The sequence below is a fragment of the Oryx dammah genome, unplaced genomic scaffold (assembly GCF_014754425.2).
Source record: "Oryx dammah isolate SB20612 unplaced genomic scaffold, SCBI_Odam_1.1 HiC_scaffold_15, whole genome shotgun sequence".
NCBI lineage: Eukaryota > Metazoa > Chordata > Mammalia > Artiodactyla > Bovidae > Oryx > Oryx dammah.
Window position 1 is genome coordinate 4737665 of NW_024070199.1, and position 14316 is coordinate 4751980.

The window sequence follows — 14316 nt, forward strand, 5'->3', positions numbered from 1 at the left end:
GCGCAGAAGAATTGATGCTTTTGAACTGTGGTGTTGAGAAGACTCTTGAGAGTCCCTTGGACTTCAAGAAGATCCAACCAGTCCATTCTAAAGGAGATCGGTCCTGGGTGTTCATTGGAAGGACTGATGCTAAAGCTAAAACTCCAATACTTTGGCCACCTGATGCGAAGTTGACTCATTGGAAAAGACTCTGATGCTGGGAGGGATTGGGGGCAGGAGGAGAAGGGGGCGACAGAGGATGAGATGGCTTGATGGCATCACTGACTCAATGGACATGAGTTTGAGTGAACTCCGGGAGTTGGTGATGGACAGGGAGGCCTGGTGTGCTGCGATTCATGGGGTCACAAAGAGTTGGACATGACTGAGCGACTGAACTGACTGACTGACTGACCATGGTATCTCATTGGTATTTTAAAGTCCTTTCATTTTCAGGAATTTTAATTTTTTTAATTTTGTTTCATTTTCACTTATTATTTGCCCCCTGAGGGGGCAACCAGTCTTTTGTTTTGTTCATTTGTATGTAAAGCACCCTGTGGTAAGACAGATTGGAATGCATGTTGGGAAAGCACCTGAGCATTTTTAATTACACAAAAGAAGCTTCATAATGTTCAATAAGAGTCTCAACTCAGAGGTTGGGCCAGTTTTCATTTACATTCTTAAGGGTAAATGAAATGATAGAAAGGACATATCTCAAGCAGGCTGTGCTTCTCTCATGTATCACATAGGAGAACTTTCCTTTTCTTTCTCCACAGAAACATGGAGTTGCACACTGTAAGGCTTCAGAAATAACTCATCTGCTGAATCTTGAGAGTGACGAAGCTGAAGATTCTGCTGAGGTGTCTGAACTGCTGGGACCATTTAAGTGTCCAAAGACCTAGAAATGGAGATGCCTAAAAGTCAAGATGACTGGTCCAAGGAAGACATTGTGCAGTTACTGGAATGTATGGAGAAAAACATTCCATCCAATGAGAGGCACACATTCAAAGCAACCCAGTCAGTGATGGACTGGGGTAAAGTAGCTTTTAAAGATTTTTCTGGGGAAATGTGCAAACTCAAATGGTTAGAGATTTCCTATAACTTGAGAAAGTTTCGCACTTTGAAAGAATTAGTCCTGGAAGCTAAGGAAAACGTTAATAATTTCAAAAGCAAAAAACACAAGAAACATCCTGATTTACCCAAGAAGCCCCTGACAGCTTACCTCCGCTTTTTTAAAGAGATGAGACCTCAGTACCTCCAAAAACACCCCAAGATGAGCAACCAGGAGCTGACCAAAGTTCTGTCTGAGGAATACAGGAAGCTGCCAGAACAGCTCAGGCTGAAATACAGTCAAGATTTCCAGAAAGAGAAACAGGAGTTTCAAGAGAAAATGGCTCTGTTCAGAGAACAGCACCCTGATCTAGTCCGGAACTCCAAGAAACCTGATGTCCCCAAAGGAAGTCAAAGCAAAGTCCCAAAGAAGTTTCAGGAAAATGTCCAAGAAGTGAAGTCTCCCCCAGAAAACCATTTACCCATGAAATGGAAATTCCATGGAGAGCCCGAGAAGCCCCCGATGAATGGCTATCACAAGTTCCACCAGGATCTCTGGTCGAGCAGGGAGCTGAAATTGGTGCCCCCGAGGGAGCGCATGGTGGAGATCAGTAGACGCTGGCAGCGGGTCCCCCAGGACCAGAAGGAGCTTTATAAGAAGCAGGCGGAGGAACTGCAGACACAGTACAAGGTGGACCTTGATCTCTGGCTCAGGACTCTGTCTCCTGAAGAATATGCTGCCTACAGAGAGGCGACCTGTGCTAAGGGTAAGAACATGAGTATGACGGGGGGCCCGAACCCCAAGATTAGAAGGATGAGTCTGCAGTCCCCATCATCAGGGAATCTGCAAGGAAGGCTTAGGGAGGACCAGGGGCTTCAGGCTGCAGAGTCAGAATCATCAGACACGATTGGAGAACATTCTCCTGCCTCAAGGAGATCAGAGGAAAATGAGGAAGATGCAGAGGAGGATGCCACTAACTCCTCAGACCAGTGCAGAGAAGATGAAGACTGGGAATTTGAAAGCAGTGGGGATGAAGATGAAGACTGTGATGTTGAGAGCACTGTCTGTAACTCACCTTCCTAAGAGGACTCCTCTGACTCAGGCTCCAAAATTAACTTTTTATCCCTTAAATGGTGGAACAGAGGACTTTCCAGCAAAACTCTAGGGAATCTATGTCAAAGGGAGTGGAGTCCCCTCCTTGCCAGTTTCCCTCCCTCTTTTCCTTCCTTTCTTTCTTTCCTTTCCCTTCCTCCTGTGTATAAAGTAGGAGAGGTTGGGAAGAAGAGAACTTGAGAAGTATTCACTGCATCAGGTCCATATACATGAGAGGAGGGGACCTTGCTGGGAGAATAACTGTAAATACGAATGAGTGTTGCTCCAACCTCCAATACCACCCATCCCTCCTCCTGAGAACCAGGATATATTTGAAAATCTGTTTAAGGTTAATGCCCTCTCATTATTCTTTCTTTTTTTCCCCCTAAAAGTTTCTGGCTTCTTTCATTCTTTTGTTTTCATGAAAACTTGCATTTACTAAGTAGTTGCATCTTTTATATATGTAAAAATAGGTTTGAGTGTTAATTTTGTTGCTAGAAATCTTAGAGGTTTATTTTATTGTTCATAACTGTATTTATCGGTAAACAATGATAATACCAGAAATAATGATAATATTTACACTTGTTATACCTGAAATTTATTTCACACTATGTCTTGCCATATGTCTAAAACGATGTTAAAAGTGAAGATATGTTATTGTCCTGATTGTGACTTTAAAGCTGATGCTTCCAAGCATTAAGGCAGGGTTTCCCCTGATGATGCCTGGAGGAATTGTCATGGTACCTGGTACTCTTGGACTTCCAGGAGCACTTCCAGATCTGTGCACGCACTGCTTGAAGGCCATGTTCTCCTTCAAGCTACTGCAACCCACTGAAGCCCTCACGCACCTGCAGCTGGGCTCCCTGCTGTGTCTTCACTCTGAGAACAGGGAGCAGGCAGGTAGCCACCTGGAGAGGGCAGCTGACATCCCAGCAAAACCCACTGTTTCAAGGCTTTTGTCTGAATTTTGCTGTCAAGAGACTTCCATTGATTCAGGAAAGTCGCTGCTGTGAGAAGCAATCTAGATCACAGAGCAGACCCCGTCCTGGCACTGCCTCTTGGTCTTCCAGCTTACACGACTGCACACACTCGAGAAGGACCCCCTGTCAGCCTGCAGCCTCCTGCGTGTGAGGCCACGTTCGCCCGGGTGGTGGGATCTGAGTACACATGGGCGCTGTTCCCGCTCAGCAAGGGATGCGGCTGCTGTTGCAGGAAGTCCACCCACTGCTGACCCTCCATGGACAGATAGTAGGGGACCCGCAAGGGAACCCCACTCAGAAAGTCTCTGTGTGTCTTCTTCCTGGTGCTCCAGGTAGGTGCTCCTGATGCCAGGCAGGTAAAGAGCATGAAGCAGCAACAGCAGTGTCTAGACTGTCTGCACACTGCGCTCGAAGAGATCCTGCTGGTCCAGCAAACCCGCTGACCTCTTCCACCCGTTACCCAAGGAGCACGTGTGCGCACTTGTCAGATGGAGACTGTGATGCGCTCCATGCAAGCCAGCTACCCAGAGAGGGCGCAGAAGCACCCAGACTTGTCTTCATGCGGCTGGAGCTTAAAATGCTTAAGATGTGGCTGGCTTAAAATGCTCGATTGCAGCCCATCTTGTCCTCCTTCCAAATAATCCTGCATGACTACACCCGCACGTGCAGGCTGGGCAGAGGATATGGGCCACAGGGCTGCAGGAGATCTCCCAGGTCTGTTGGCTGTGCTGGCAATGTGACCCCTGCCTTCCGACCCTCCTAGCCACACAGCTGCGTACCCTGCCGGGCCTGGCCTGTGTCTCTGCCAACGGCATGGACAGCACTGAAGTCCAGTTCACCACAGCTTTGAGGCTCACCAATGACTGGGAGCTGTGGGCCTTCATCGTCACCAACCTGGTGAGCTGGTATAAAAAGGAGGGAAACAGACCTCCAGAGGGAACTAAACAGTTCACTGGAGAGGGTCAGTCCAGACTACAGCCTCGCTATCAGCTCCTACTACCTCTGAGTGTGTGGCTTTTTTACCTGTGTGTGCTCTTCTTCTTCCAGAGCCAGTACAAGGAGGTCAGGCACGTTCCACACATCATGTTTATCTCTTTACGTTTAAGCCTTTGCTTCTAGGGCATTTTGTATGTAGAGCAGTTTAAATAAGAACCTTAACATTTAACATCTGTCTTGATATTAAAGTGCTTGTAGTGACCATTCTGTTATCTGTATACATTTAAAGTTAGGGACAAGCTCTTAAATTTACAGTTAGAAATTCAGTGTGTGCCTGTGTGCTCAGCCACTCAGTTGTGTCCAACTCTTTGTGACCCTCTGGACTGTAGCCTGCAAGGGTCCTCTGGAATTTTTCAGGAAGAATACTGGAGTGGGTTGCTATTTCCTCCTCCGGGTGATCTTCTCGATCCAGGGATCGAACCCATGTCTCCTGCATTGGCAAGTGGATTCTTTACCACTGAGCCACCTGGGAAGCCACCCCCCAAATTCAGTACTTGATATTTAATATTCCACTCTAGCTTCGTGGAGGCCAACCCAAGTGTACATGCATGCGTGCATTTGTGTGAACTTTGAGCCTCCCCTTCACCTTTCAGTTATGTAAAGCTGTTGTAAATACCATCCCAATTCAGGCCTCACAGTTTTTTAATAATAAGAATTTAAAACAGACAGCAAGCAAGCCCCCAGGGAGCTATCACAGCTAGTCTCATACAGCTAAAATGAAGTGAAAGTCACTCAGCCATGTCTGACTCTGCGATCTCATGGACTGTAGCCCACCAGGCTCCTCTGCCCATGAAATTCTCCAGGCCAGGATACTGGAGTGGGTAGCCTTTCCCTTCACTAAGTGTTTAGGGAAAACAGATAATAAAACTCTAAAACTTTACAGGAATGTGAGGAAGCAGCATAAAGGTTCCTGTGGGCAGGTGAACCATCAAAAGTTAGTCGGACCCTTTGTGTGTGCCTCCCACTTCTTCCTACTGGTTTGGGTGGCCCTCAGGGCCTGCGGTTCTTGGGGTGCTGGTCCAGGAGGTGTCACGCTCCATCACAGACCCAGAGCTGCTTCCTCCCCTTGTTGGGTCCTGACAGTCACCATGAATGAGGACAAGTCCCCCCTCTGGGGTCAGCACTCCTTGTCCAACTTACTGGGAATACAGGCAGGAAATTGGAAAGGGCTGCCTGGCGCAGTGGGTAAGTCTGTTCGCTGCACGGTTTTTGTCTCCTTAGAGAGTTTTTTAAAATAAGTATTGGGTTGGCCAAAAAGTTCATTTGGGTTTTTCCACGACAGCTTATGGAAAAGCATGAACAAATTTTTTGGCCAACCCGATATGTTTGGCATTGTTGCTGTTCACTCACTGTGGTGTCTGACTCTTTACGACCCTGCAGACTGCAGCACGCCAGGCTTCCCTGTCCTTCACTGTCTCCTGGAGTTTGCTCAAACTTGTGTCCATTAAGTCATGTTCGGCAAGCTGTCTTTTAATGGGTTTGTAATGTCTCATGTTTTTAGCAGCCTGTATCTGCAGCTGGTGCTTTTAATTAGGAGAAAAAAATTGTAAATACAAAACATTGTTTAAAAGACATAACCATAGAACACAACTTCTCACTTGTGGATTTTTTTCTGTGTATTCCAAGTAAGATAACTTGAAGCAGCCAAAAAATAAAGTGAAGTACTTTTTTCCCCCCATCTCGATTCTTGTAGGTGCTTTTGTTATTGTGGTAAATATAAGAACACACTTTCATTCTCATGACTATGAGGAAATATCTGTACTTAATGAATTCTAAATGGTTGAAATGCTGAATGTATTTGGAAAACCATGCTGCAAATTATATAATTCGCTTCTCTGCTCAATATGAAGTTTGTAAAATTAGTGCCAAAGACATGATTCTTTTATTTCAAATAGCAGGTAATATAGGAGACTCTTGCTACTAAGATGTAGTAAGATTTATTGAAGAAGAAAAGTTAAATTTTACCTAACCTCCTCCTCTGCCTCTGTAACTCAGCTTGCCCCTTGCAAGTCTAGATCACATAGGTCACATAGTCTCAGAAAGTGGGGACTTGCAATGCTAGGAACTGGAGTTTATCTCACTCACCCTTGTCCTCCTCTTTGCAGTCACCCAGCCCCTGCAATCCTGCTTAATCATGCCTGTCCAGGTCAGACATCCCCCTCCCCATGTTGACCATTGTTCCCGCGTGTGAAACCCTTTGTTTATACCAGCCTATTAGCAGCTAGTGTTGCCCACTACAGTCTGTCTATAAAAACTCTGTAATCCCTTTGTTAGGGGCTCAGAGCTTGGAGTGTTAACTCCTCTGGGCCCACTGGCATAATAAACTTCCAATTAAAATAAATAAATTTATAAAAAAAACCCTGAGTTATCCAACTCTCTGAATGTGGTGCTTGGTTTCTTGAGTGCTGGTTTTGGCAACATTTCAACGTGAGCTAGAGAGTAAGTTTAACAAACCAGTATTGAAAAGTTTATCAATATATATTTAGAAAGTATCTTTAGTGTTAGAAATACAATGGTGAATATGTAATTCAGTGTGGGGCAAAAATATTTAAATTAAAAGAAATGCTCTAGTGTATGATCGGAAAATGGGAACAGACATGCTCCCTGCCCTCCCATCCCATCCTTCATGCCTAGGTGATAATCCTAAATTAAAATAATAAAAAAGAGTAACATACCACCAGTATGATTGCAATGCCCACAATCACTCCCGCACTTATAATATATCTACGCTTAACAGAGTCTCCAACATACAAATACACTTAAGCTCAATGTGTGTAATCTAATTAGTTTTTGACATCCACTTTCAAATCTTGAAAACTTAAACTTTTAGACTCTAGTCCCTAACTTTTACTGCAAACCTCCTTTCCAATAAGGAGTATTTATTTATTAATTTCTTCAGGCAAAGATTTGTCCAGGGCCCCTCATGAAGCACTTTCTTTGTATTATTGTAGAAAAAAAGGACCTGCTAATTCTGGATTATCTGAAAGAAATGCTTATCCCAGTCTCCAGGGTGAGTGGAGATTTCCCTGCAAATTGGTTTTCACCCAGAGGGTGAATAGATGTGTAGGACAGAGTAGTTTTTGAGGGAGGAGGAGAAGGTTGGGGGCTGACCTGGATCTGGTTAGGGATAAGGTCTGTCCATGCTGTTTAAGCCCTGGAGAGCAGGAAATGGGAAGCACATGGTCATATTTTGTTGAGTCCAGCAAGCTCACAGCACAGGTGAATAACCATTCCATATAATCCAAACAGCTATAAGGGAAGATTTCACTGTCAAGATGCTAGTAGAAACCAAGAAAAGTTGGCAGTTGGCACCTGCTTTATAATATAAAAAGGAGGGTCCATTACAGTGGAAAGAGCCTTAAAGACAGTGAAGTATTCTTTTGCAGCACTGGACAAGGGCCCCGCCAGAGAAGGAGTCCTGAGCATCCCATCTCGGCCGTGAGTCAGCCTCCTCACCTGTGGCCAGTGCAGATGAAGGGCCTGACAGGGAAAGTGCACACACCATCATTGTACCGCCAAAGGAGGGTGTGCTTGGCAACATCCACAGAACTAACACTCCCCCGTCACAATCAAGGAACACCCCAACCCTGCCCAGAGGTCTCTCTATGTACAGAGGCGTGGTGGGGGCGGTGGTCCAGAGTTGGTAATGGTCATCCTGCTTCACACACACAAGGAGAAAGTTATCCCTGTTGGACTTGTCCAGTATGCCGTCATGCCTCCTTATCCAGGAATCCTTACAGACGCCTACAGCCCAGCCCCATGAGCTGTCCACAAGCATCTCCCAGTACTGTTTGCTGGAGGTGAAGCTCTGGGCTCCCCATGCAGCAAAATACTTCCATGTTCCACCATCCAAAGACACACGGAGGCTGTCATGTTCATACTTCAGACTTCTTAGATCATCAGACAGCCTGATGTGCTGACTGCTTACTTCATTATTGAGTGAAGTTGACTGTGGAGAGATGAGAGAATATGCCAGTCAAAATTAGTGTTAAAATGGAATGATCTATGAGAGAGGAGGGTTTATCTAGAGTCTCACTGGGTGAAAAGTCTTAAGGTTATTAAAAACATAGTTTTAACTGGAAAACATTGGATTGAAATGTTGCCAGGATATCTGCCAAGGAAATAGATTATTAGTTACCATGGAAAAAACTGCTTAAAAACTCAGAGATTATAAACAATGGGGAGGTCATGTCTACTTCTGGCTGGGTACTTTTTATTCCATCTAAAAGTCTGGACAATAGGCATTGATTATCTCCAAGACCATGGCAATATATCTTACCTCCACCTCCATTAATCCTGCTCAAGGGGGAAAAAAAATACGTAGTAGAACAGAGAATTGGTGATCATTCTTCCATTTCAGTTAAATTATCAAATGGACATTGAGGAAACAAAACCTAATGGTGGCTTCTTATAAGTGATTTCCTTGTAGGCTTTTTTCTGCTTTTGATCTGCGGTTCCACCCTAACATCTAGTCTTCCACTTCCTGACAAGTCACCCTCCAGGCTGAAGTTTATCATGGAGCTCTGTGGGGCCCATCCACCAACCATTTGCTTCCTTGTGGTTTCCATACTTTTTTTTGAGGCTTATATGTTTGTTCAGATTATATCAATGGGAAAACATATCATACATTCAATTGCTAAGAAACTTTCTCTATGTAACTGCACTTACACTCTGAAACTGGAATACCCTGGATTAATAACCAACTTTCAGTGAACCGACATGGTAGGTGATGATATTTTTAGGGATCCAGGATCCATTTTGGAGTATGTCCTTTTCTTCATTCATTATACAGATTATTCAAATTTATAAGTAATTGATGAGGCATGAATCGCATCAGTGCCTGCACCAGCCTGTGTGTATTCTGTGGAGGATTTTAGTGACTCTGTGACCGCACGTGTCTGTACGTGCCTATTTGCAGACTGCTCTGCACAAGCTGAGAGATGAAAAGGGAAAGACTGTCTACAGAAACCAACACTGAGGGACCTTGAAGGGCAGACACACCGGTGAGGTGACACTCACCCTGGAAGCGGCTGAGCCAGTCCATCAGCCCGGCATGGGGCGCGCAGGGAGTTCTGGGAGCAGAGGCTGAGGCACGTGCAGCTGTGCGGACTCACTCCTGTAAGAGGAAGATGCGGTTTATCCTTCTGCTGCCCAGGGCTTCTTAAACACAGCCTTTAGGATAAGACAGCATGCTTCAGCTCAACATTCTTCATTGAAATCCTTTTCCCACAAGCATGGGATAGGATCAGGCTATTCTTGGGAAATTTTTTTCTCATTTTTCTCATGGTCTGTTTTCACCCCCATTTCCCAGGGGTACTTACCTTTCTCACCTAATGCCTGGAAATACTAGGCCTTGAGCTTCAGCATGTTTATGATCTTGAAATTTAAATCAGTAAAAACTGGCCTTTTGGAAAAGTCTGCATTGGGCATGGCAACACATACCTCCCTCAGCCACAGGAGCAAAATATGCTATTAATTACTTCAATTCAAGTGTAACAGGAAATCATATCAACAAAACAGACACGGATATGTGCGTGTTAAGTGAAGTGAAGTGAAATCACTCAGTCATGTCCGACTCTTTGTGACCCTATGTGCGTGTTAAGTTGCGTCCAATTCTGTGTGACCCTATGGACTGTAGCCTGCCAGACTTGTCTGTCTATGGGATTCTCCAGGCAAGAATACTGGAGTGGGTTGCCATGCCCTCTTCTAGGGGATCTTCCCAACTCAGGGATTGAACCTGCATCTCTTATGTCTCCTGCATTGGCAGGAGGGTTCTTTACCACTAGCACCACCTGGAAAGCCACATAGATCCGTATACAAACAAGCAATGTAGTATTGTTTGGCACACTACGTGTTCCCTTTGTTAAATGCAGCTTGATCTCTTACACAACCCTCACAGTGCCATCATCAGCGTTGCAAGATCAGACTTACTATTTCAGTTTGTCTCCCAATTCCTGTCAAAAATAAAATAAGAAAACATAAGACTAGACTTCTTCATAAATAGCCAACCAGTATTTGGGTTGGGGAAAACTTCAGAAAAGTTCTAATCGCCACCATGAGAAAACAATCAGGATACCCATTGTCTATTTTCTCCCCAAAGGAAATTGGCACATCTTGTTGAGATAATCCAAATTATTGATAAATTAAGAAATTTGGAGGGAGAACAAGAGAGAGAAGTACAAGGGTAGTGATTGGACTACCTTCAGCTCTCTGTAAATTGATGTTTCCTAGGGCTTGTCCTAAAAGTTTAATATGCCCCAAACTAAAGGCAACTCAAACCTGGGATATTCCAACATGAGGTGAAAACTTATGAATGTGTCTAAAATTTCTCCTATTGCCCAGTTGGAGATCAAAACATTGAATGGCAGTACAAAAGTTGTTCCTTTCTGGTTTTTACAGAATCAAATTACAAAAGGAGATTTTGAGAAGGGAGTATTCCCTGAGGAGTCTCCATCTTCACAATTCTGCAAAGCTTGCTCAATCATGATTTACATGAGTTGCGCTTTCTCTATAGTGTTTCCCACTAGGAGAGACTCCCACCTTATAATGCAAGAGATGAAAAAATAAACCCCAGGTACCATCTAATGGGCATCAAAGGTGTGAGCCTCAGATAATACATTTTTTAGTCCTCAGTCCTTACCTGGAGCAGCTCCACATTTGGTTTATAGGACATTTTCTTGAATTCTTTGTATATTACTTTGAGATTTATCTTCTTTCCACTCAGTTCCTTTTGTTTCTTTCTGATTGGCTTACAAATCTTTTAGCCTTCTTTTGTAATAAACCCTTTGTAGTAATTTTCTCCCTCCTGAAGAATTGGAGCTACCAACTTGTAAGTTTTCCTAATCATGTCTCCATATCCATTCACGTAAAACTGTTGGGAGAGGGGTTTCAACAGCATTTAGTTTGCTCTGACTCATTCTGTCTCCCAAGAAGCTACAGCCATCTTAAATTCATATCTTCCTTCTTCTCAGAAATCAAACTTATTCCTCTTTCCTTCACTTATTTTTCATGGTTTTTGACTAGGTCTAGAGTCAAACCCACCCTTTTCTCAAATAACTTCCATCCATTTCATACATGTTTCTGAAACATCTGGAGAAGATCTTTTCATGGGTCCTTTCTTTCATATGCCTCCTATCAATTCTGAAAGACCCATGCAAGCAATTGAAATCTATGAGTAATTCATACATCATGTGCAGTATCCTGATTTCAATGTTAAGAAGTAAACTAAAAAAAAAAAAAGTAAACTGATGCCTCATCTCAAACCTCCCAAACTCCATTGCCTGACTTTTCTCTGAGCAGCTATGTTCCATTTTACCCTCAGGGTGGGTATCCTAAGGAAAGATCTTCAGATTTATTCATCCTCATTTCATTGCATATTCCTTCCCAGTATTGATGAATTCACTCTCTCACTCTTTATCTGTTTCTCTTTATTCCTTTCCCTCCTGAGATTTTTCTTTAACATGTCACATTTTCTGCTTACTCTCTAGATAGTGAGCTGTCACTCTTCACCACGAAACTCACACCCCTTAAATTGCTGTTCAATTTCCTTTGTATCCACCTGAGCGCATGTACTAATCAGATTGAAAACACCTGTGTTTCTCAATAATATATCCCTTACTTTCTAGAATGTATGACTTATACAGAAATCTGTGCCTGAAATAACCCATGAATTTTTAAACGCCCCCTTGATCTTCAGAATGAGAACTGATCTTAAACCTGGGAAGTTTCCCCTGAGATCCTGAATCCCTGGGGTGGAGTCGTCCTCGTCCCATCGTGTGCCTCCATCTCAGTGCTTGTGCCGCATTCTTCTAGTGGATCTTTTGCTGTAGTTCCTGATCCATTAGATTCCAAAAAGTCCAGGAGGCTTGGAAATGTACGTTGAAATGGTACATGGAATATTATTCTAAATAGTGTTCCACCCATTCTCTGAATTTTTTAGCACATGATTATTTCACCTCAGACTATTAAGGGACAAGTTTCTAGCACGTCTGCCTTGATCTTTTTCAAAGAGAAATGCATTCTCCTATTTACCATCCAAGCATCAGTTCTTTCGCCATATTTTTTGAGGTTTCTTTTAACATCGTGTATCTTTTCCCATAAAGATCTCATTTGGTTTGCCAGCTTCTCCTGTAAAATAATTGAATTTTAGCGCCAGAAAAGATTGAGGTTTCAGATCCCAGATGAGGGAGTGTGCTAGGGAATGTCAGATACAGGAATTGGAGGAAGACTAGCAAGGCCATAACAGATCACCACATTTCCCTGTTCTTCCTCACTAATGATCAATTTCAAGAAATTCCGCACCACAGAACCACACCCAGGAAATCATCCATTTAGGGAAAGGAACAAGGTTTTATTGAAGATAGTTAATTTTCAGATACTGTGGCATCTTGTATCAGAGTTTGATTTTAGTGATGCTTGTCCCCTGTTAATTTCAACGTGCTGTATCTTCCTTCTTTGCCCAGGGTTAGGAAACCAGGATCCAATGGCAAAGACTTTTTACACTTGTAGATTTTGGAGTCAAAGACTTTTCTCAAAATGAAGGCTTTACAGAGTGTTGAGCATAATAATGTGTCATTCAAATAATCACGGGGGCTTCCTGGTGGCTCAGCAGTAAGGAATCCAAATGCCAATGCAGGGGATGTGGGCTCAACCCCTGGGTCAGGAAGATCCCCTGGAGAAGGAAATGGCAACCCACTCCAGTGTTCTTGCCTGGGAAATGCCATGGACTGACTCTGATGCTGGGAGGGACTGGGGGCAGGAGGAGAAGGGGATGACTGAGGATGAGATGGCTGGATGGCATCACGGACTCGATGGGCGTGAGTCTGAGTGAACTCCAGGTGTTGGTGATGGACAGGGAGGCCTGGCGTGCTGTGATTCATGGGGTCGCAAAGAGTTGGACACGACTGAGCGACTGAACTGAACTGAACTAAACTGAAGAGCCTGGTGGGCTGCAGTCCATGAGGTCACAAAGAGTCAGACATGACTTTACAACAAATTGACTTCATAAGCAGGCCAGTGGATACAAGTTCCATAAAGGCAGGTGTGCTATGGCATTTTCTTCACAACTTTATCACTGCTAACTAGATTTGTCCTGGCACTCAGTAAAGAGAAGATTCAGTCAGCATCATGATCATCATATCCTTTTAGTCTCTTAGGTGTACCATCCCCAAGCTTCCTAAGTGCTCTCAGGGGCATCGCTCACCCAGGATTCCTCAGCAGCCTCTTCAGTGGGACAATGTCTGTGAGTCATGTGCTCCTGATCTTGAGAGCAGACCAAACAGAGCAAGCTCTTGTCGGCTTCACAGATCATCTTTGTCTGCTTGTGGGTCCCACACAGGTGTTCCTCACACTTCAGGAATTGCCTGAGATTGGCTTTTCTAACAGTGGACACCAGAGTCTTCAGAAGAAAATTGGTTTTCAGGTTTGTCTGTCTTGATCATTGTCCGCACCTGGACAACTGGCAGGGACTTCGGCTTGTTCCCAGAAAAGACAAAGACAGGACCTATAGACAGTGCCCAAGGCCTATGGTGACCGGGTCTAGAAGGAAATTCAGGCAGACAAGGCAGGTGAGCTCCTTCTGGAAGGCTTCTGGGATTTCTGAGTCCATTTTCCTGAGGGAAGAACATCAGGAGTTTATTCCTCTTTCCCCAAGACATAAAGGAGCAAGCAGATTAGACTTGGGGGATGACTCAACTGAGGAACTGTATTGGGAACAGAAGAGACTGGAGTTTGCTTTGACATAAATGGAAAACTGAGACACAAAGAGAGCTCTCAAGAGCTGCAGGAAATTTTCTTGACTGCCAGACAAACACTATCTATTTCCTGCCCCCTTTTCCTCTATCTAGAGGAGAACTTCAATTTTGTTGAGGTCTTATTTTCCTCTAAGTAGCACGAGCTTCAGGAGTTTGACCTAATTTATAGCTCTTTGTTGCGGGTCTTGATTGCCCTACACAATCAATCACAATACTCTATGCCAGTCATTGATTTAGCACAAGATATTTGACTAAACTTATATTTTATTATTTCCTGTGATTGTCAGTATTCCTGTGATTGGATGTCCTTTGTTTTATCTCGATCTAAATTCACATCCACAATCACTTTTTTTCTCTCCAAAACACTTTCTGAATACATTCAGAGTTAATGAAGATGAAACTAAATTTTGTCAAATAGGATCCTATGTAACAGAAACTACTGGTGGTCTCCTGCATTGCAGGCAGATTC

At 43.8% G+C, this 14316-nt stretch overlaps 1 protein-coding gene and 2 pseudogenes across 1 annotated transcript; 2 read left to right on the top strand and 1 right to left on the bottom strand.

The window, feature by feature from the left end:
- The first annotated feature begins 871 nt into the window (after positions 1 to 871).
- Positions 872 to 2110, top strand: LOC120874839 (upstream-binding factor 1-like protein 1). The gene has a single exon (XM_040256535.1). The coding sequence runs from the start codon at positions 881 to 883 to the stop codon at positions 2108 to 2110; it is 1230 nt and encodes a 409-aa protein (XP_040112469.1). The 5' UTR covers positions 872 to 880.
- A 746-nt stretch (positions 2111 to 2856) lies between these two features.
- On the top strand, positions 2857 to 4105 carry LOC120874840 (annotated as a pseudogene).
- A 3442-nt stretch (positions 4106 to 7547) lies between these two features.
- Positions 7548 to 13702, bottom strand: LOC120874842 (annotated as a pseudogene).
- Positions 13703 to 14316: the final 614 nt, after the last annotated feature.